The sequence below is a fragment of the Manis pentadactyla genome, chromosome 14 (assembly GCF_030020395.1).
Source record: "Manis pentadactyla isolate mManPen7 chromosome 14, mManPen7.hap1, whole genome shotgun sequence".
Lineage (NCBI taxonomy): Eukaryota > Metazoa > Chordata > Mammalia > Pholidota > Manidae > Manis > Manis pentadactyla.
In genome coordinates, this window is record NC_080032.1 from 5,145,901 (window position 1) to 5,168,644 (window position 22,744).

General features: G+C 52.9%; 1 protein-coding gene across 1 annotated transcript; it reads left to right on the forward strand.

Annotated features, from left to right (window-relative positions):
- The first annotated feature begins 4,760 nt into the window (after nucleotides 1-4,760).
- On the forward strand, nucleotides 4,761-11,212 carry LRRC75B (leucine rich repeat containing 75B). Its single transcript, XM_057492060.1, is given in 7 exon segments — nucleotides 4,761-4,823; nucleotides 4,825-4,938; nucleotides 7,335-7,463; nucleotides 8,858-8,973; nucleotides 10,466-10,692; nucleotides 10,695-10,922; nucleotides 10,925-11,212. Coding segments are annotated over 7 exon segments (936 nt in total). The 3' UTR covers nucleotides 10,984-11,212.
- Nucleotides 11,213-22,744: the final 11,532 nt, after the last annotated feature.

Below are 22,744 nucleotides of genomic sequence, written 5' to 3' on the forward strand. Positions count from 1 at the left end.
CCCCTGGAGCCATTTGCAGGTCCCCCATTTTAGCACCTGCCTTTGATGTGTGGAAGCTGGTGCACCACCAAGTGCGTGGGCCTCCATAGATGTCAGCTCATTAGTACCTGGGAACGTCTCGCAGCAGGGCCGGGTCTGACACCTGGTAGACCGAGTTCGACCCCCAGGCTCAGAGGCAGGATGGCAGGGTGGCCAAGGGAAAGGGCTCTAGGTCCCTAGTTCAAATTTGACCCCAGCCACTGATTGCCCAGGGTCTCCTTTTCCTGCCCTCTGTTTTCTACCTGGAGAGCGGGGATAATCAAAATAGCTGTGGGCAGCTTTGCTGAGATGGTTGTGCACAGGCTGCAGTAAGTGCTGGCCACTCTCATGACTCCAGCCCTCATGAGTCCAACATCCAGGCCTGCAGCTGCTCTGCCCCTGCCCAGTGAGCAGCCCACAGGTCCAAAGTGCTCCCCCTTCTGACCGTGCTGACCTCCCTGCTCAAGGAAGCACTTATCACATCACCTTGTAATTCCCTGTGGTGTCTGGGAGCCTCAGAGGGTAGGGGAAATAGGCTGAGTCTCATTTGCACCCCAACCCTCATCCCGGGGCATGGCCTGTGCTGGGGGAAGGACACACACTCTTGTCTCTAAAGGGGGCTGCAGGCTCAAGCCTGCCTGTCCATGCCTGCCCCCCCAACCCCACACACCTGACCCTGCAGGGGCTCAGTGGCCTGTGGGTTTACTGATGCCAAAACTGTCCAGAACTTTCCATGCAAGCCCTGTTTGACCCACCTGGGCTTCCAGGAACCTCACTCCCCAACCCCTTGCTAGCATCTGGTTCCTCGGCCTCCTCCACCTCTTCGAGCTGGACTCAGTTGCTCTCTAGCTGACTTCTGCTAAAACCTCCCGTGGGCTGCTGTTTCTGATGCCTCAGGTCGACGTGCCCAAACCTGAACTAAGCAACTGCCCTCCCCAGACTCCTGCAGCCATGTTAGCCAGAGTCTACACCAGGGTAGCCACCACTGCATCCTTGCTGGCCCTGTCCAGCTGCCCTACCTCTACACCCCCTCCTGGCACACCCAACCCTGGCCTCCTGAAGGCCGCCCCTTCTCACCTGGCAACAACTCCCCAGAGACTCCAGTCCCTAGGCTGTGTCCCTACTACAGCCCCAGTGCTCAACAAGCAAATCTGAGTATGTCCTTTTCCCACCGAACAACCCTTCAACGGCCCCCTTTGCCCTCCTGAAAACTTACCACCTTGCTGAGGCCCCACCCTTCCTCTGTGGGTTCACCTCTGTTGTTTGATCTCCCACTGGGACGTCATGCCAACCTCAAAGCCACCTCATCCGGAAGCCCCCGACCTCCTGGTCAGGTAGGGAGCTGTTACTTGGACCTCCCCAGTCTGTCTTGTACTCCACAGAATCCACAGGACCCAGTGGTCATCACTGAATGATGGATGTTGGGTCAAAAGAGCTCAGACCCATCCAATGCCACTGTGTGCCGGGCCCTTTCTTCATTGTGCCTAATCCTACACCACCTTTGCCAGAGGCGCATTTGATCCTCCCCATTTTACAGACAAGGAAATAGGTTTACCAAAGCTACTGCACTGAGTTGAATAATGCGTCCCTCGAGCTCATATCTACCTGGGAGCTCTGAATGTGACTTGACTTGGAAATCTCTTGGTAGATGCCATTAGTTGAGATGAGATCCTACTGGACTGGGGTGGGCCCTAAATCCAACAACCAGTGTCCTAATAAGAAGGCCATGCGAAGACAGACAGACAGACACAGGTGAGAAGGTCATGTGAAGACAGAGGTAGAGAGTGGAGAGAAGCAGCTGTGAGCCAGGGAATGCCCAGGACCGCAGGCCATCCCCAGAGGCTGGAGAAAGGCCCTGCCACCTGCAGAGAGAGCACTGCCCACATCTTGATTCCAGACTCTAGCCTCCAGAACTGTGAGAGAAAAATTTCTGTGGTTTTAAGCCACCAAATCTGTGCTAATTTGTGATAGCCACCGAAAACTAACGCAGCTACCTACTTCACCTATGCTTGCACTGCCAATGAGGGGCAAATCCAGGAGGTTCGAATGTAAGTATGAGCCTACGGCTGTGAGCTGCACGGTGATTGCTGGCCCTGCGGCAGGGTCACAGCCCGTCCCTGTGGAACCAGCTCCAGGGGACACTGTCCCTGTGGACCATTCACCTGCTTCCTTCCTCCACAACCACCCTGTGTCCTTTGCGGTGGCTGCCAGTAGGCTCAGTGTCACCTGGCTACTTGCAGAGGTACCATCTGCGGGTTGGCCTTCTTCCTCCTGGGCTTGGACTAGCCCACTGAATGGGTAGAGAGGAGGCCCAAAGGTGGGGCAGGTCCAGTTCCAGCCCCAGTCGTGGCCCTCTTACCTGCCTGCTAGGTCATCTGGACCTTGGTTCCCTGTCATTCCAGCTGGGCCATGACATGGGTGGCCTAGGGTTTGGGGAGCCGAAGGTATGACTTGCTGCTGCTTGTCTTCTGGCAGGCCACACCTGGGGCCCAGGATGCCCCAGCAGGGTCTGGGCTCCAGCTGTGGCCTTCCCTTCTGGTTCTCCGACTCCCCCACCTCCGACCACCCTGGCTGTGCCTGAGACCTGGTGCAAGCCCCTGAACTGCCATGCTAGCCCTGGGGGCTGAAAGGGCAACAGCCCAGCCGTCCCACCATGGGGCCTCCACAAGGAGAGCTCTGCTGCCCAGGACAACTCGAGGAAGAGGGGCCAGCAGCCTTCAGGTAAGAATACATGAGCACTAGTGAGAGGACATGATGCCCCCACTCCCAGGGCAGAGTTCTGCCTCTGGGGCCTCCTGGGTTAGGCCAGAAAAGTCCCCCCAAACCAACTCAACCTAACCACACCCACGGGAGACTGACAGGGGCCCGTGCAGGGGTCTGGGCCGATGCCATCCTCCCTGCTTTCCTGGGAATGTGTCCAGGAATCTCTCAGCCAAGGACACAGAGGGTGGGCTGGGTAGGGAGGGGTGGCTGGGAGGTAGTTCTCTGCTTTCCACAGGACTCTCTAAGCTGGGCATCCCCCCATGCCACTGCCTGGGTCGCCCCCTTCATGATACCCAAGCTCAGCCCTCCCTCCCCCCACCCCCACCCCTCTGCCTCCTCCTCCTCACAGTCAAGGGGACCCTGTCCAGGCCTGGCTCAGCCTCTGGAAGGATATGGTCAGGATCTGAGAGGCATCCCAGCTCTGGCTCCAGCCCTGAGCATGTGGGGGATGGGGAGGAGGGTCTTACCAAGCTGCCAGCTCTGAAAGGGGTTCTGAGAAGCCTCTGGGGCAATGGGGCTGCTGCTAAAGCCTCTGGCCCCGTCACCACCACGTCAGATCAGCGACAGCACCTCAGCCCTGGAGTAAGGCAGGCAGGCAGCCATGCAGGTCTGCCAGGGAGGAAACTGTGGTGCCAACAGCCCAGGACAATGCTGGCTACAGAGCAGCAAAGGGAAGGCTGCTGAGTTCAGTGACAGGGGGGCCCAGGATGGAAAGAGGCTAGGGATGGGCCTCAAGGGGGTGCGCAAGCAGGCGGCAACAGAGGCTGGGTTTTGGTGGGTGTCAAGGAACAAGGACACTAAGCCACCCTGGGCTTTGTCTCAGGGCCTCAGCCCTGGGGGACCACAGAGCCCAGCACCCTATCCCTGAATACACTCCTAGGGGGCGGCGCTTAACACAAGGAAGGGGCCTGACTCTGTGCTCACCCCCATGTTCCCTGGGACAGCGTCTCCTCACCCTCCGCACACCCCGGCGCACACGCGTCCTCACAGGGTGGGCACACCCTCCGCGCCGTGGCTGTCCAGGGTCTGGGGCCTAGAACCCCGAATGCGCCCCTACCCGGGGAATGTGCGGGGCCCAGAGCTGCGGTCGGGAGCGCTGCAGGCGGCAGGCAGCGTAGGCCCCTCGAGAGAAGCTGGGGGGGTCGCTAGCTCAAGCCTTTCCGGGGGGGGGGGGAAGTCCTGCCTCCTCACAATGCCCCGCCCCTCCTGTCGGACAGAAAGGCTGGAGGCAGGTGTGGGTATGGCTGGCCCGATGCCAGCCTGTCCGGAGCTGGGCTTAACGGTTAACCAGCACACCCAGTCCCGTTTATCTCCCAGGCCCAGGTCAGAGGCGGCGGGCCCCACCCATTCTGCCCAGGCCTGCCCCCAACCGGCAGAGGGGCAGTGAGTGTCGGTTCAGGAGTGCCCGTGCAGGGTGGACAGGTCAGGTCCATCTGTTCCCTGAGGGCGAGGTTTCCTGAGAGCAGGTGATGGCACTGCCTGCGGCTGGCAACGGACCCCCGCCCACCCCGCCCTGACTAAAAGTCCAGCGCTCTTTGCACTGTCAAAGCGGCTGATCCAGTCAGCGCTGTGGCCAGAGGGTTTAGAACGGCACGCGCCACCTCGTCCTGACGCGGCTCAGCGCCTCCCTCGGCGGCTCCGGGCACCCGCGACAGAGTTTCCGAGCCCGGTCTAGAGCGGGTGGGGGCCTCTCCCAGCGAGACCCCCAAACTGAGTGCTTGGAGGTCCAACGCCCAGCAGGCACGCGTCTCATTCGCCTGCTCCAGCCCCGGCTCCAGCCCCGGCTCCGGCGCGCAGCCACGGACCTCGCGCTGCCCCCACGGCGCCTCCAGGGCTCGGGGCAGGCCGGGGGCCGGAGGGGGCCGGGAGGCGGAGCGGGGCGGGGCGGGGCCGGGGGCGGGGCGCAGACGGCCGGGGGAGGGGTGCAGACGGCCGGGTCTCCTGCCCGCCCGGGCGCCCCGCCCGGGCGCCCCGCGGCCATGGGGGCGCGGCTAGCTCGGCGGGCTGGGCCCGAGGCGAGCTCGGGGGCCGGGGCGGCGGCAGGGAGATGGGCCGGCGCCCTATGAACGCCGGGTGCGCTGGCTCCGCGAGATCCAGTCCACACTCCGCAAGCGGCGGCCGGAGCGCGTCCGGCAGCTGCTGCGCCTCCTGCGGCAGGCGAGAGAAGGAGCGCGCCGGCCCGGGGCTAGAGCCCGCGGAGGAGCCGGGGGCTGCGGGCCGGGAAGGGGCCAGGAGACCATGCGGAGCTGGCCTCGGCGCGGGAGGCAGGGTGGACCCGGGACGGGCGCGCGGGACGGGCGGGTCCGCGGGGGTGGGAGGGTACGACTGGCCTCTGGGGACTGTCTTGTCTGCGCGAGGCGGCGACGGTTGGAGGGCAGTCGGCTACGGAGGGCCAGTGAGGCCGCGGGGACGGGCTGTGAGCGTGTCCAAGTCTCTGGGGTTCGACTTGTGAGTTGTGCGTGGGCAGCGTGCCCCAAACCTGCAGCTCGAAGCCCAGATTCAGGCCTTGGCAGGCAAGGAGGGAGGCTGGGAGGGGTGGCAAGTGGGGAGTGTGCATCATCTTGTTTTCGAGGGGCCATGGGAAGAGGGCAGCCTCCCCTCCTCCAGGGTGAAGGGAGGCGCTACACAGGCCCCCGGAGAGAGGACTCTGGAAAGCGACAGACCGGCTGCTTTGCAGGTGCAGCCTCGCCGTGACACCATGGCAGCCCGGACAGAGCCACAGCACACATCACCCAGTCCCCTAAGAGGCAGCTCACCCAATGAGTACACCCAGCAGGCATCTATACATCACACATCTGGACAGGCGGGGGCTCTGGCCCCACACACGGGGTCCCTGAGTCCCGGCTCCAGGGCCCTAGGTTGCTCTAGGAGACATGGGTTCTGGGCCCCGCGTCATCACTGGGCAAGCCACTTCCCTCTCTGCCCGAGTGCACCCCCCACCGCAGCAGCTGCCGCCACAGTCTGCCCCGTCCTATAAGCCGGAAGCAGCTGTGCAGGTCTTTGGGCTGCAGGTGTATGATAGAGATGGAAAATTGAGGCTTGGAGAACAGTGGTGAGCCTAGGGCCACAGAGCAAACTGGGGGGCAGCCAAGGCCAGGGCTCACCAGCCAGCCAGCCTCGCAGCCCCATTCCTCCTGCGCTGGGTTTCCCTTCTCTGGGCCCAGCAGGCAGGAAAGGTGGGTCTGGCCCTTCAAGAGGAGCTGTCCAGACTAGTGGAGGCGGGCTGATCCAGGGCCCTGTCTGGGTCAGCCAGGCTCACCGGTCACCCCTCCCTTCAGGGTCCTGTCTAGCTGGCATCTGCATCTTTAAGTGTTTAAAATGCAAACAGCAGAGCAGCACCAGATCAGTTAGACTATCATCCGGAAGCACAGATCTCTGTGACGGCCTCTGGAGTCCAAGGCACCAATTCCAGGCCCAGTGAGGGGCCTGTCCTGCCCTAGACCCACAGGGACTCTACAGTTACGGCCCTTGGGCATTGCTGCCTGGCCTGTCTTCTGGTGTGCAGCGGGTTATGTACAGAACATGTCCTGTCTGGCCTGGGGACGGCCCACGTGGGGTCTAGAGGCCCCCTGGCTGTGCCTACCCCAACAACTTGTCAGTATATCCTCTAAATGGGCCCTCTAAAAGGAGGTTCGGCATCACACCGGGCCTATGGAATAACAGGAGGAGAAGGCCGAGGACTGGAGGCGGGGAGGCCAGGGTGGGAGACTTGGAGGCTGGACAAGGGGGCTGGTGGAGCAGGGAGGGCATGAATGCTGGGCTGTAGAGAGTTCCCAGCATGCAGACTCTGTGAGTCTCCAGTTTCACTGGCTAAGAGCATTTGGTCTCCACAAAAGGGGATAAGGGTCAAGCTCAGGTGTGTGTTTCATAGGACTGGCTCCGGCAGCTCTGTTAGGAGGGGATGGGAGACGTGTTGGGAGGCCGGCAGCCCCAGGAGGAGGCGGTTGAGCGGTGAGGAGGGAGGGCTGGCTGGAGAGGGATAAGGGAAGAGCACAGAAGATGCCTGCCCAAGGGAAGGATGGGGACAATGACACCTTTTGCTGAGCTGGGTGCCAGAGGCAAGACCGGCTCAACGTCAGGAGATGAACACACCCATGAGCTGCCTTGGGGACAGTTGAGCCGAGAGAGAGATCCACCCCCACAGGAGTGGTCTGAAACTGTCAGCAAATGGACGGTGGCTGCAGCTCAGGAGAGCTCAGGGACCGGTGGGAGAGGTAAAGGGCCCAGAAAGAATGCTGGAGGCCAGAGGCATTTGGGGATCATCAGAGAAGCCCCCATAGAGTCCCCTGGACAAGCCCAATGTCTGTCCTCGAGGCAACCAGTCCAAGGGCTGCGGGACCTGCGTCATTGCCTCCCTCGGGCCCCCAGGGCACCGACCCTCTCCTCACCCAGTCTACCTGCCCCTGGATTGTCGGTCCGTCATCATCTCGGGGAGACGTCAGCAAGCCTCAGGGAGGGAACAGAGAGGAAAATTAGTGTGAGGGTCTCTGGCCGGACCAGGCCTGGAAAAGGGAGGCCTGGCTCCTGGCTCACTTAATTCTCGCCACGCACAGGACCTGGGCCTCGAGGGGACCCTCCTCACTGACATCCTTTATAGGAACGTGGCCTTCCTCAGTCTGGTGGACCCCATCTCCCGTTACGTGCTCATGAACCTGGCCCAGGACCTGTAGTGCCCCAAGATGGTGAGGCTAGTAGGCACAGGCCTCAGGCTGGGCAGTGTGGTTGATGGGCCAGGAGAGCCCAGGGCTGGGGGCTAGGAACCTGGGTCTGTATCTGGCTTGCTGCGAGGCTGTAGGCAGGTCACTGTGCCCCAGTGTGACCTGATGCCAGTTTCGGTGTATTAGGCTGGGCAGCAGCTGGAGCACAAGTGAGCTGTGCTTTCCCAGTCCTGCAGTGTGTGGGGGGTAGATCTGCTTCCTGAGTGGCAGCCTGTGCGCCGGGCCCTGGGACCCGGCAGGACGTCATATAGGTACCTGGTGGGATACAGAATGTTCTGACAAATTCACCGACTGAACCAAACTCCCGTCCTCCAAGTTTCTGGGTCAGAAAAGAGCCACCCTAGACTGGAGGTCCTGACCACACATCCCTGTCCTGTATGGATACCCTTGGGGACAAGTGCTCACAGCTTCCCACAGCATCGTGAACCATAAGCAAGTCCCTCCTCATGGTGAGTTGTTGTCTGCCACCTACAGCCTCCCACCACCCCCATGCCAACACGTCTGCCCCAAATCCCACTCTGATGGCACCTAAAAACATCCTTCCATGAGCATGAAGTTGCCATGCTCATGACAGAGCCTGTGGCCAGCGACCAGGCCCCTCTCTTAGTCACAGTGAATCCCCTGTGAAGAAAAGGTGCCCACCACAGGCCCTGCCAACTCCGAACTCCTGAATCCATGTGCAGTTGTCCTGGAGGCTTCTAAGGCTGGCCTAGAGCCATCACAGTGACCGCCAGGGCTTGCTGACTGTGTGTGCACTGCTGCCAACAGAAGGGCAGGATAAAGAACGTGCCGGGTTCTGGAGCGTGCTCAGGGCCAGCTCTGTGGAAAGCTGGGCACCCGTTTTCTCCCTGAGCTGGTCCTCTCTGAGGGCCCAGAGCCGGGAGAGAGCCAGGTGGCAGCGCTGGCAGCCCAGACCCAGGCCCACAGGTGCCGTCTAGCACGGGGAGTGAGAGGAGTTGCGTGCTGACCTGGCTCGCTCCTATTCCCTGGGGTGGCGATGGGGGCAGGGCTCCAGGGAGGCGCGTGGGCCTGCCTCCTACTGGGGCAAGTGCCCAGGGAGCACTGAGGGCAGGCAGGGAGCCGGCTGGTAGCCCGAGACCCTGGCCTTGGGCCCGAGGACAGGGAACGAGGGCCCACTGCCTGGGCCGCCTCCCGCCACACACGGTGGGCCTCGGACCAGCCTGTCCGGCTCCCCATGGGCAGCCTCCCCTGGCTCCGAGCCGGGCCATAGCCGGGGTGGAGGAGGAGGCTGGTGGGCCAGGCAGTGACCCATGACGAGTGACCCCACGTGAGCACGTGCTTGACTCCCCAAGGCCCGGGGCTGGGCGGGAGGGGTGGCACTGCCCACCCACCCACAGGACTATGAACTCTGGAAATCCTCAGACAAGATCTGTCAGCAGCTCACCTACCACCTTACCTCTCACTCCACCTGGCAGCGAGGGTCCAGCCTGCCCCAGAGGAAGACTCGGAACTGGTAAGGGGATCCCAGCCTCAACCCCACCCCACAGCCCCCAGGGTGCCATGCCAGGCTGACATGGAGAGGCAGGGCCAGCTCTAGGGGAGACTCCAGGCTTCTCTCAGCAAGAGGCTGGTGTCTGAAATCCCACCCGTGGGCCTCTCACCCTCATCTGCCTGGAAGCCAGTCTGGCCAGTGGCAGCAGATGCCCCACTAGATGCCCCGCTAGCAAAACTACACTCTTCCTTTGACCCACCTTTGCTCGCCCTTCCTTCCGTGGCCTGTCACAGAGCTTGACACCCCGTCCCCACCCCATAGCAAGATGACTTCAGTGGGCATCAGCGAGTCCTCACAACAGGCTGTGAAGGAGACAGATTCTGGGTCTCATTTCACAGAAAGGAAACCGAGGCTGGGAGGGGCAAAGCGGCTTGCCCAAGGCCGCAGCCTGGCTTGATTTTCCTGCAGCCCTCTGGGAATTCTCTGCCTGCTAGCTCACTCTGCCCTGGCGCCCTCTCCCCGCCTCTCCTCGTGGCCACAGGCAGCCTGGGAACCTGCCACCAGCACCCTGCCCCAGGGTCCCGGTGCCATGGCTCCAGGCTCTCCCTACCCACCTACTCGTCGCCGCTCCTCGGGCCTGGTAGCCCCCACTGAGCCTGGAGCCTAGAGACTTGCTCCTGCCGTGGCAGGTGGGGGCCCTGGAGGGGGTCCCACTACTTTCAACCCCCAGTCTGGCCTATCTGCCTAGTGGACTATGTTCCAATGACAGGAGGGACCTAGAGGGGGTTTCTGGAGGCAGTGGGGGGCACTCCTCAATCTCCAAGCTAATTTTCCAGATTAGACACAGGGAGCCCTTTCCCCAGGGCAGGTCCTACCCTCCTGCCCCCCACCACTGCCCCTCTCGCTGCCCTGGACCTGTCCCCTGCTGGTCCCCATGGCCCGGGAACACCAGCCTGATACCCTGTCACCCTCACCTGAACGCCTCTGCCTCCCCACAGAGGACCAACTTTAAAGGAAGCATGGGAAAAACATGTGGGCTCTTGAGTCAGAGTACCTCAGTTTGGACACCTGGCTCCCCACTTGGTGGTGTGTGACCCTGAGAGTCTCACGTCTACAATCTGACATCCCTGTGCCCCTCTGCAGAGGGGATAATCACTCCTACCCTGATGGGCTGGCATAAACACCAGTGAGACAGTAGATGTAGCAGGTGATGCAGGAGCACAGAAGGTCTTTGTAATGGTAGCAGCTCGTGGAGCCTGAACATGTCTGTATTTAATCCTCATAACAGCCAGGTCTCCTTTTCACCAAAGGGGAAACTTAGACTCAGAGAGGTTCCCAGCATTGCCCATGGCCACACGTTTAAAAAGCGGCAGTGTTGCCAGGTTGGCCCAACTGGAGGGCCTGGGCCTTGCCATTGCCCTGGGCAGCCCGGCAGTTCACTGTCTGCAGCTGGCGGAAGCCGCCTGGGCCATGGGCCCTTGCTCAGTCCACACCACCTGCAACCCTCCCACAGCCTCAGGAGCAGCCTCCGCAAGACTCAGCTGGCGGCAGAGCCCATGAGCCTCTTGGGAATCCCGCTGAAAGCACGGGACCTGCGGCACATAACACGTTACCTGAGCAGCCAGGGAGCTGGGCTGGCGGTGCTGGACCCGAGCTTCAGCGAGCTGAGTGAGGAGCTTCTGCGCCTGCTAATGCCCAGCCTCTGGGCACTGCCCTGTCTCTCCCAGCTCCTGCTCAATGGCTGACGCGGGCCACCACCTGCGAGCTCACTGAGGCCATCGAGGACACCACCAAGTTCCCCACCCTGGCCTGGGTGGACCTGGGCAACAACGTCGATGTGGCCTCCCTGCCCCAGCCCCTGCTGGTCAGCCTGCGCCAGCGGCTAAGTCAATGAACCTCACTCCCCACCATCTATGAGGGCCTGGACCTTGAGCCGGGGGGCAGTGTGGCCACAGCCACCACCCCTGCCTCCCCTGGGGCTCTGCAGCAGCTGGGCAGGGGTCTGAGCCCCAGGTCTGCTGTTCCAGGTGACCCACCCCTAATCTGGCTGCTACTGCCCGACTGATGATGCTCCCGAGCACAGGGGACAGGGTATGACGGAGGCCCTGGAGGTCCCCCAGAGATCCAGGAAAAATGCTCAGCCTGGGATTAGGGGGACCCAAGGAGAATGGGCTTGGTGGAGGCCAGTCGGCCCAGGCTGGAGCCTCAGCCTTCCTCAGCAGGAGGGGCCCGGGGCCCACTGTGCAGATCCCACAATAAAGGGTGATGCCTCCCTCTGCCTCAGCGTTTCTGCATCAGAGACCTCAGGGCCACCGAGCACCAGCCCTGCTGCTGAGGGAAGGGGTGGCCAAGGACACAGGGACACTGCCTACCTGAAAGGGAGGGACCAGCTCACACTGACCCCTCCCAGGGGCTCCCTGGGCAGGGACCCCACAGACACCAGGGTGGGGGCCGAGTCCATCTGTGGGCTGGCGAGTTAGAGGAGGCCACCAGGAACACGGCCCTCTTCCGTGGGAAGGGCGTGGAGAAGAGCAGTTGGAGGCCCAGAGAGGTGCAAAGCTTGGAACGAGCCCCACAGCAAACTCGTGCCTGAGCCCAGGCTGCTGACCTCCCACCAGGGCCCTCTGGGCCCGGGACAAGAGTGTGCTGAGTGGGGGCAAAGCTCATCTTCCACTGGGCACAGCACTGCCCACCACCCCTAGTACCACCACAGGCCTCCTGTACTTGGCCAGTGGGCAACTCTGTGGGGTTAGGAGACATGTCAGACCAGATACAGAGAGCTTGTGTGTCCCCTCCAGGCCCTGGGGGCCCAAGTACCTGTACAGTCCTCTGCTGGGGGGGCCCTAAGAGAGCATGCAGGGGTGGACGTGGGCACAGCCAGCACCAGGGTGCTGGGGCGGAGCTGTCCTAGGGCTGCCCCAGGAGGTAGCCCGCTCCCAGCAGGGGGCTGTACCCACCACAAGCACCACAGGACAGGCTCTAGACCAGAAGGTAAGGCCCTGGTTATCCTCACAGCCCCGTGTGGAGAGCCGGGGTTCAGTCTAGGAGTTGGGCAGGGCAGGGACAAGAAAGGAATTTAGAGCTGTCCATGGGGGAATTTGAGGCCCAAGCTGGGGAGGCCAGGGGCCACATGCTCCTGTGTGGAGCCATAGGCCAGGTCTGGGGGCAGTGGGACCCTGTCGGGTGAGGACACCCATGCCTAGGAGGGCCTATATGCACAGGACCCCCAGCTGACCACAGCTGTGGCCCACAGAGGGGGGACTGTGAGCACAGAGCACAGCACACCCCAGGCCAGCTCCAGGCACGGCAGCCTCCTGAGCCAGAAAAGAGATGGAACAGGGGGCCCAGGCTCCCGGGAGCAGGCAAAGCAGGGTGGGAAGCGGAAGGCGCCAGCAGAGGGGAGTGACGGGGAGGCTGGCCTGGGGCCGGCAGGCTGATGAGCCCGACACACGCAGGCGGCTGTGCTCTCTTGGGACTCCTTGCTGGAGAAATGCCGAGCTCTCTGTGACCCCCTGCCCTCCTCACTCCTTGCCCACCACTAGCCCGGATCCAGCCCACAAACCTTGAATGTCACCATCCGGAGAGACTTCTAACAGGGTGATGTGAGGACCTGAGCTGGGTGTTGCCAGGCGAGCTCCGGGGGAATCCAGGCAGCAGCTGGTCTCAACCTTCCTGCCTCTTGGACAGAGGCACTCGATGTAACAGCTGAGCTGGAGCATGAAACGGCTCACAGGAAGAGGGTTGGCCTTGTTGCCAGGCAGGTGTCCACTGCCCCATTGTAGGGCCCTCCCGTCAGGGCCTCACGACCACCAGCAAGGCGACGCTGCATGCGGGGACGCTCTAGGATGTGGCGATTCCAGGCCATGGAGGCAGCGAGCGGGCCTCGCCCAGGCCCCATCCTGGAGACAGACAGGCTTGGCTTGGTCCCAGCTCTGTCCTCCGCTGCTGGTGGCGTGGTCCTCTTGGGTTCTGTTCCCTCATTTTGGAAACTAGGTAAAGCAAGCTTCCTCTTATCCTGCTGACGTGAGGATGACATAAGGCTTGGGAAGTGCCTGCCACATAAGGGCACAGGGCAGGCTCTTCAGCGTCAGCGGGGCCTCCACCCAAGGCTTTCTGGGTGGACATGGCTGGAGCCCAAACCTTCGGGATTAGGCAGTGCTGAGGCTATTTATTTATTTAAGGAGCACTTCCATAGCCTTTCCCTAGGCCAGGTGCTGTTCCAGTGACTGTACATCCTTTGATTCTCTTTGCGCTTGTATGGTGAGTGCTATTACCACCTCCACTTTGGAGGTGAGTGAACTGGAAGCAGGGAGAGGTTGAGTGACTTGCCCAGAGTCAAAAAGCTGGGAACTGCAGGAGCCAGGATATGAGCCAGGCGGCCTGGCCTCAGTCTGTGATGCTGACCCTGCCCGATGCTGCCTGCACAGCCATCCTGGGGGCCAAGAGTTCATTGGAACTCCTGAGCAAGTCCCTGCCAGAGAGGCGTTTGAGGCAGGAGACCATCCTGGTGGCTCTGCTGGCAGGCATCTTGGGGCAGGGAGAGACTGCCAGCCACACTGCCCTTGGAGCAAGGCCAGTCGGACCTCCCTGTGCCTCATTTCCTCATGTGCCACAATGGTGGGGGGTGGGGGGAGCAGTGAAGACCCAGGCTCTGCCCTCTTCCAGGACTCAACAGGATTAATGAGGAGTGGGTTTGGAAGCTTGTCAGACTGAATGGAGCCCAGCCCCATGCTCAGGGCCACGGGACCCACGCCCACCTCTGGCAGCCTGGCGGGGGCAGCTGCATTTTGTGCCTGCACCTCTCCAGGCCTCAGCCTCCTCAGCCCTGACCCCGCCTTGCCAGGATGTCCATAGCACTGAAAGGATATGTTGAAAAGATACCAACGCTCCTCAGGACCTCTGTGACCAACACTTGGGAACTTCTGTATCTCATTACGAAGGTTATTTGAGCCCAGATAAGGTGTTCTAAGATACGAGTTTACAGCAAGTGTCAGCCTCTACTCAGTCTTCATCTTGAGAAACCAAAATCTCAGGTGACTGATCCCTGTGGCTGATATCAACTTAGCACAGAGGTTTTTCTCTAGGCCTTGGCGGGAAAAGAAAACATACTTCTTAGAGACAGCCATCATTCTTCAATGGAGACTAGTATTTCTTTACCCAACTGGATACTTGTTTTATTTTTTTAAATGTCTTATTTTAAAAATAATCCTTCATTGCAGTACAATTGAATTACAATAGATATACCAAGTGTTACAAGTTTAAAGTGTGTAGTATGGCCTCTATTTACATCTATGAAACCACCTCCACAATCAAGACAGTAAACCTGTCACACCCAGAAGGTACCTTGCGCCCCTTGGTAATGCCTCCCTGCCCGCCCCCTTCCCTAAGCAACAATTGACCTGCTTGCTGTCCCTGTGAAGTACTTTGCATTTTCAGAAGTTTCAGAAATGTGCAATCATATACAGGGTATACTCTTCTTTGCATGACTTCTTTCACTTGCGTAATTATTTTGAGACTCCCATCATGTTGAATTGTTGAGAGGTATCTGTTGGTCAGATGTGCCACAATTCATTCACCTGTTGATGAACACTGGGTTGTTGAGTACAGCCTGTATGACTGTATGATTCCGTATTATCTAAAACTCCAGAAAATACAAACTAATCTAGTTTTTAGTTATGACAGGTAAAACTGCTAGGAACTATTTATATACAGGTTTTTGCCTGAACATAAATTTCTTTTTCTCTTGGGCAGTGGTAACTCAGTATGCTTTTTCTTGTAGTATCTTTGCCTGATTTTGGTATCAGGGCAATGCTTGTCTCAGAATGAACTGAGAAGTATTTTTCTCTGTTCAATTATTTGGTTAGAGTTTGTGTAGAATTGATATTATTTCTTCCTTAAATATTTGTTAGAATTCCTCAGTGAAGGTGCATGGGCCTAAAGTTTTCTTGGTGAGGTTTTCAACTATAATTCCAATTTCTTTAATGGAAATATAGGACTTTTCAGATTAGCTATTTCTTCCTGAGTGAGCATTGGTATTTTGGGTCTTTTGAGGAATTTGTCCATTTCATCTTGCTCAATTTGTTGGCATAAAGTTGTTCATAATATTCCCTTTCAGTATCTCTGGAATATGTAGGAGACACATCTCTCATTGGTGAGATTGGTATAATTGTGTCTTGTCTTTTTTTCTTCCTTGATCAGTCTTGTTTAAGAATCATCTTTTGGTTTCACTGATTTTTCTGTTTAGTGCTATAAATTACAGCCCTAATTCTGCTTGAGTGGCATCTCACAAATTCTGATATGTTGTAGTTCCATTTCCAAGTCAGCTTGAAATACTAATTTCTCTTTTTGTTTCTTCTTTGGTCCATGTCTTACTTAGAAGTGTGTTACTTTGTTTCCAAATATTTAGGAATTTTCTGGATCTTCCTGTTCATGATTTCTAATTTTATTTCACTATGGTCAGACAGCATGGTATGGCTTGAAGTCTTCTGAATCTTGGTAAATGTTCTGTGTGCACCTGAGAAGAATGTGTGTTCTCTTGTTGGGTGGTCCTCTAGTGTTAATCAAAGTCAAGTTGCCTTATAGTGTCCAAATCTACTATATCCTTGCTGATTTTCTACCTATTTGACCTATCAATTATCAAGAGGGAATGAAAATCTGTCTGCTATTGTATTTATCTATTTCTTGTTGTAGTTCTATCCATTCATTTCCTGCTTTATGCATTTTGATGTTTTATTACTAAGTGTGTAAATGTTTAAGATTATTATGGCTCCTTGATTAGCTGACTCTTGCCATTATAGAATGATCTTCATTATCTGTGGCAGTATTTCTGGCTCTGAAACCTTCTTGCCTACTATTAATGTAGCTGCTTCAGCTTTCTTTTGATTAGTGTTAGCAATGGTATTATCTTTCCCAATCCTTTTACTTTTAACCTATTTATATTTTTATATTTACAGTGTGTTTCTTCTAGGTAGCATGTGGTTGGGCCTTGCTTTGTAAAATCCAATGTTTTTTAATTGTAGTATTTATACCATTTACATTTAGTGTGATTATTGATAGGCTTAAGCCTATCATCTTTCTATTTATCTATTTATCCTGTATGTTCTTTGTTCCCTTCTTTCCTCTTTTTCTGCCTTGTTTGGAATTATTTATAAACCCGTTATAAATCTCCTTTGTTGGTTTAACTCCTTTTTTGAGGTAAAATTCAAGTGACATAAAATTCACCATTTCAAGTGTACAATTCAGTAGCTTTTAGTACATTCTCTAAATTGTGCAACCATCATCACTAATTACAGAACATTTTCATTACTGCAAAAAGAAAAAGAAACCCAAACCCATTAAGGAGGCCCTTCTTGTTCTCCCCTCCCATCTCTGGCAACCACTGATCTATTGTGTCTTCATGAATTTGCCTCTTCTGGACATTTTACATAAATGTGGCCTTTTCTGGCTTCACTTCACATGTTTTCAAAACTCTCATCCATGTTGTAGCAGCTATCAGTAATTATTCCTTTTTACAGCTAAATAATACTCCACTGTATAGATATACCATTTTTGCTTATCCATTCATTGGTTGATGGACGTTTGAGCATTGGCTTAACTCTATTTTAGTTTTGTTTTGGGGCTCTTTAAATTATCACAGTCTATTTCCAAGTAATATACCACTTCTAGTATAAGAACCTTATAATATGCTTTCCTTTCTCCCCTCGTTTTTTATGCTAATTGTCATGCATTTAACTTTGACATGTTGTAAACCCCATAATAAAATATTCACTCCTTTGTGTAGCTCCAGATTTTCATCTGATAAAATTTTCCTTCTGCCTAAAGGATGTTCTTCAATGTTTTTTGTTAAGTAGGTCTCCTGCTGAATTTTTCAGCCCTTGTATTTTTGTTTTGCCTTCATTTTTAAAAATACATATTCCAGGTATTGAATTCTATATTGAGAATTTTTTCTGTCAGTACCTTAAAGATGTTGCTTCACTATCTTCATGCATGTATGTGATGCCGGGGTTCTTGTTTGCGAAGTTGAAGAATGAACTTAGCAAACAGTCAAGGCAGGAGAGCCAGGGAGACTTTTATTGAGAGATGCAGTGAGAGGACAGAGCTCCTGGCTTATGCCAGGAGGGGACAAGAGAGCCTGGGGTGGTGCATTGTCTAGGGAATTTATAGGCAGTTGAGAATTTTTGGGATTTGAAGGCTTAGGGTGTGGACTTGTACCACCTGCCCTGCCCTCAAGGTGGGTTGGGTTGTTGTCTGTTTGCTAGGGCTGTTTACAGTAAGTCACGGGTTATGCTGAGATACCCTTGCAGATCACTCAAACATTCCAGACCAAGTACTCTTGGCCTTTTGATCTTTAACTGATCTCACTGAAGATGTCTATATTCCTAGTCTAGTATCATTACCCTAGAGAATTAGTGTGACCTTCACTTTGCATAATGCTGAAACAGTTTCAATAGGAACTTTACATTGTTACATTGCCTTGACTGTAAATATCTTGCCTTGCTTTTTCCGGAGGCCCTCAACCCTACTTTGTCTAAGCCCATGGTCCCTGCCTCATATGGTTCCCAGTGAGAAATGTCATCCTTATCTTTGTTCCTTTATTATCAGTTTCTTCTCTAGATTAGCTTCTTAAAGATTTTTTTCTCTTCACTACTGGTTTTGAGTTATATGTCATGGCGTTTTCTTGTTTCTTGTGCTTAGAGTTCATTTAGCTTCTTTGATCTGTCCATTTATAGTTTTCATCAAGTTTGGAAAGGTTTTGGCCATTTCTTCAAATGATTTTTCTATCCCCCAGTGCCTCTCCTTTGGGGACTCTTAACACCCATATATTAAGCCACTTAGAGTTGTCCCATAACTTTTTCAGATTTTGTTTGTTTCAATTTGGGTAGTTCCTAGAACTGTCATAGAATTCACTAATCTGTTCATCTGCAGTATCTGTTAATCCCATCTAGCTATAGAAACTCAATTTGAAGTTTCTCCTCCCTTTCCCCCACCCTCTCCTTCTTTTAAATCTTCCATGGCTCTACTTAACTTTTTGATAATATGAAATATAGGTAAAATAATATTTAAATGTTCTTCTCTGCTAATTCTAACATCTGTCAGTTCTGAATCTGTTTTGATTATTCTTTTTATGGATTGTCCATTCTTCCCTTGTCCTTTCTTTGCATGCCTGGTAATCTATGATTGGATGCCAGACATTGTAAATTTTATTTTGTAGGGTGCTGGGTATTTTTGTATTCTTAAAAAAATTGTTTAAACTTTGTTCTAGGAAACAGCTAACAGACTGTAAATAGTTTGGTCCTTTCAAGTCTTGTCTTTATATATATAATTACATCCAGGGCTTTGTCAAGGGCTAATTATTCCTCATTTGTAAGGCAAGACTTTCCTGGATAATTTGTGTAAGTCATGTTTTTAAATGTTTTTATTTGAAGTTTTAATGTTTCATTTTTATGATGTTTTGACATCTTGGGATCTTGCTAATAGTGGATAGGCTGCCCTTCCCAGTTAGTTAATTCCTAGAGATGGTAAACAAGTAGCCTGCAGAGCATGCCCTTCATATACAAACTAACCAATCCAAATCTGCCTCCAACCACCTTTATCTAATGCACACACCAAGCCATATTTTCCCTGCCCTAAGTCACCCCAAGGCTAGGTACTGGACAACTAGATACCACCCTATAGCCAAGAGTCCTCTGAATTTATTCAAACTACCCAATTCTAAACTTCCTCAAACTTGTCTTTTCTGCCTCACCCATTCCTTCCCCATGGGAACCACAATAGATATCAAGCCCTCTCCTCACTCCTTCCTCTCGACCCACCCTAGTGGTTCCTCATGTGACCCTGTGTGGCATGACATGCTCCCTCCTCTTGGGAATTTTAAGTAATAAACTCTTCTAAGGCAGTTGCTTCCATGTCTGTCACCTATCGTAACTGATTAAAAGAAAATTTTGGTAAAACAATAGTCTACCCAATATCCTGTGAATTAATTTTTGTAAACAGTTAACTATTCTCAACCCTGTGTGATACTAGGCACAGTTACAATCCTTTTGGATGTTTGTTTCCCCCAGCCTTCCTTAGTTTCCTTACCCTCACGTGCTGACCAGTGTTCTGAATGTTCTAGAGACCCTTCTGCAAATCACCTCGGTTCTCTGTGCAGCTTTCTTCTCCCTGGTATTGTCCTATGAACTTAAGCTGCCCTGGCCTCTCTAAACTCTTGCTCCAAGTCCTTAACCCAGGTAGACTGGCAGGGTCTGCTTCAGTTTCTCCTTCCCTGTGCCACTGACTGGAAATTACTGAAAGGCAGTAAACCCACCTTATTTGTTTCCCATTTCTTGGGGATTATTCTCCTTCAGTGTCTGAATTCCCCCCCCCCCCCCCCGCAAGCATGAGAGTAAATCCAGGCAATTACTTCCACCTTGGCCAGAAGCAGAAAAAAATACTGTATGCTCTATTTTGATTTAATTTTTTAAAAATGTTACAGAATCCCCAGCAGGACAATGTAGAAGCTGAAACAGTATCAGTGGATGGACTGAGTCTAAGCCCTCCCTTGTATAGATAACAAACCAGGGGACACCACTCCAGGGAAGTGACAGTGGAGGTAGTCACAACCAGAAGCCACCTCTTAAAGCTTGGTCTAGTTATCTTTCTAATCTTTCTATCATACCAACCTTGGTTCCATATTTTCTTTATCTTGTTTTCTACTTTAAAGTAATGTTTTCAAAGAAAACACATGTTTTTTAAAAAGAGAGAATGTGCTTAAATATTCAGACTTCCACGTGATCATGAGACTGCCCCTCTCCAACTGCGGCAGGAAGTCGGAAGCTTATTCTGTAGAGGAGGAGGTTAAAAGGTCTCTGGGCTGGGAGGCTTCCCCCGAGACCTGGGAGACGACACGAATCTGGGCATCCTAGACGCTGAGACTCTCCAGCTGTCTTCCCCGCCGAGTCCCCAGAAAGCCAACTCCTGACAAGAGACACTGGGAGTTTTCTCCAGAGAATATTACCAGCCCAAGGGGAAAGTCCTCAAGGGAGGGCATTGGAAATCTACTCAAAAAAGCTCAATCAACTCACCTTACAAAACACACTCTTTTCAATATCCAATTCTCAAAATTTAAGCAGACCATCAGTGACCGCCAGACAGCTAAGGAAAGTCTGTAACATAAAAGACCAAAGAAAAACAAAGACGGGGATGAAAACATCACACAGGAAGATAAAAGGTTCAACAAAGCGTATTGGCAGCCTCAGAGATAAAATATGATGATCACGGAATGAGGTCCTATTAAAAAAAAAAAAGACAGAACATTCAGAGTCAACTCGAGCAAGTCTTCTATAAAGAAGATCCAAAGACAAGAAATTGGTGAGTGGGGAGAGAAAAGATAAGAAAAACAGAAGTCCAGGAGATCCAACATCTCAACAGGAATTCCAGAACGAAAAAACAAAACCAAAGGAAGGAAATCATTGACAAACAATTCAAGAAAGTTCCCAGGAGTGAAGGATGAGAGTCCGTTCTGAAAAGGCTCACAGCCCTTCATCAAGGCACGCCATTGTGAAATTTCCGAACACTGGCAACAGAAGGGAGAAACAGGGATACACACAAAGGATGGAGACTCAGAATTAGCTTCAGACTCCTCTCCCTCACCAGATCTAAATGACAAAGTAACCCCTTCAAAATTCTAAAGGAATACAAATCTTATACCCAATCAAGTATCAGAGATCAAGGCATTTTCAGACATGCAAGTCCCTCGAAAAACTACTTCCCATGCACCCTTTTACTGCAGGCGCTTTACCAGAATGAGGTAGTAAATCAAGAGAGAAAGAGGTTACACAGAAAACAGGAGATTCAGCAGAGGACTGCTCACAAAGACAGTATACATTTGGCTCAAGGGAGAGCCAGTCAAGAAGAAACTGATAAAATAGATGATGTGTTCATGTCTCTGGGGAATTCTGGGTTTGAATTATTAACAAGTGGACAGAAACTAAGCAAATAAAAATTCAAGAGGATGATTAATTCTAGGGAAAAAAATGTTCTGCAGGAAAGTAATCCAGTCTACTACATGGCTCAGCTATGATTTATACATACAAAAGAACACTGAACATGCTCTAACTAAAATCCTATCAGCGGGACTGGTGATGGGACATTTGTGGTGGACAGGAATAAGAGGCAGAAGTCAGAAGATAATGCCAAAAACAGAAACATCAAGGAGCAGCCATGCAACACATGTTTAAATTGAGATGTGGAGGCAAATACCAACAAGTCAGCCAATGGTTAAAAGGGAACCTTGATATACATAAACAACAGAATATCATTCAGTCATAAAAAGAAATCCTGCCATTTGCAATAACATGGATGGATCTAGAGGGCACTATGTTCAGTGAAATAAGCCAGGTGGAGAAAGACAAATACCATATGACTTCACTTACTTGTGGAGTATAAAAACAAAGCAAAACAGAAAGAACAAAGAAGTAGACTAGAAACTGAGAAATAACAAGTGTTTACCAAGGAGGCGGGGGATAAAAGGACACAATAGTTCACAATCATAATGTAAGTTGGTCACAGGGATGGTGGTACACATGGACAATACAAAGATTCTGTAACATTTTTCTACGTTGAGAGATACTAACTGCACTAAAGGGGGCGAGGATTTAAGAATATGGGTAACTGTTGAACCACACTGTGTCGAACATTTGAAAACAATATAAGATTATATATCAATGATACTTCAATTTAAAAAAAGGGGTGGGACCTTGAAACAAGGAACACGGGGGAGATGGGCGGAGAGGACTGCTGCTTTTCCTAAGAAACCTTGCAAGGCTGTTTGCTTTCAGTGCAAATAACCGATTTCTTTCTAAAATGCAAGATATGATACTGTTCATAAAGCTGTATGTTTTAGGTTAATTTTCTTGATTGTTTTTTAAAACTTCCAAATTTTTACTGTCAACATTAGAAAGAAAACCATAAATGAGAACCCCCTTCACTTTTCAGGATCTAGGAAGGGTTCCAGCTAGTTTTCAGTGTGTAAGGTTGATATTCCTGCATGGTTTCCAAGGTGAAACAAAGACAGCTTTTCTGATCCAGGATGCAATTCAGTATTATTAACTGTATGTAATGTTAGTATTTAAGAATTACAGTTTTACTGTAAAAGCATGGTAATTTAAGTAGTGTTCACACTAAAATAACATACTCTAGTCCATGGCCAAAATGTGGCTTCAGATGTCCTGAATCAGAATTGCCTAGTGGGGGAAGCAGAGGCATTGCTTAAACTGCAGATCCCTAGGACCCATGCCAGAACAGCTCATCAGAATCTCTGGGAGGTGGACTTGGAATCTACATTCGAACAAGATCCCACGGTGATGCTGAAAACCACTATTCTCTCACTGTACTAACTTAGTAGGCTTTATTAATAAAAAGCCAGTAATTCAATGTCTACAAATAAAGGGCACTAGCAGAGAAGTGGGCAGGTAACGCACGCAGGGTACTAGTGGATACCACAACTTCTACCTGAAAGAACTCTACTTTTAGAAAAAGCTTGAAGAAATCCACTCTATGCATAACTCAATGTACAAATGTCTTTTCTTACCAGAAACAATCAACCCTTGGTCAAATCAAAAACAAACTAACCCCAACTCCATTCACAGTAAGTTCACCTGAAACGGCCCCCAGTCCAGAAGCCCTCCTCTGGACTGGCACTGAATGCAGAACCACGAGCATACTTCACCCAAATGTGTCAGAGGAGCTGGGGGTGCTGCAGCAAGAGGCACAGGGGTTGCCCTGGGGGCTGGTGTTTGAAGTCTCATGTGAT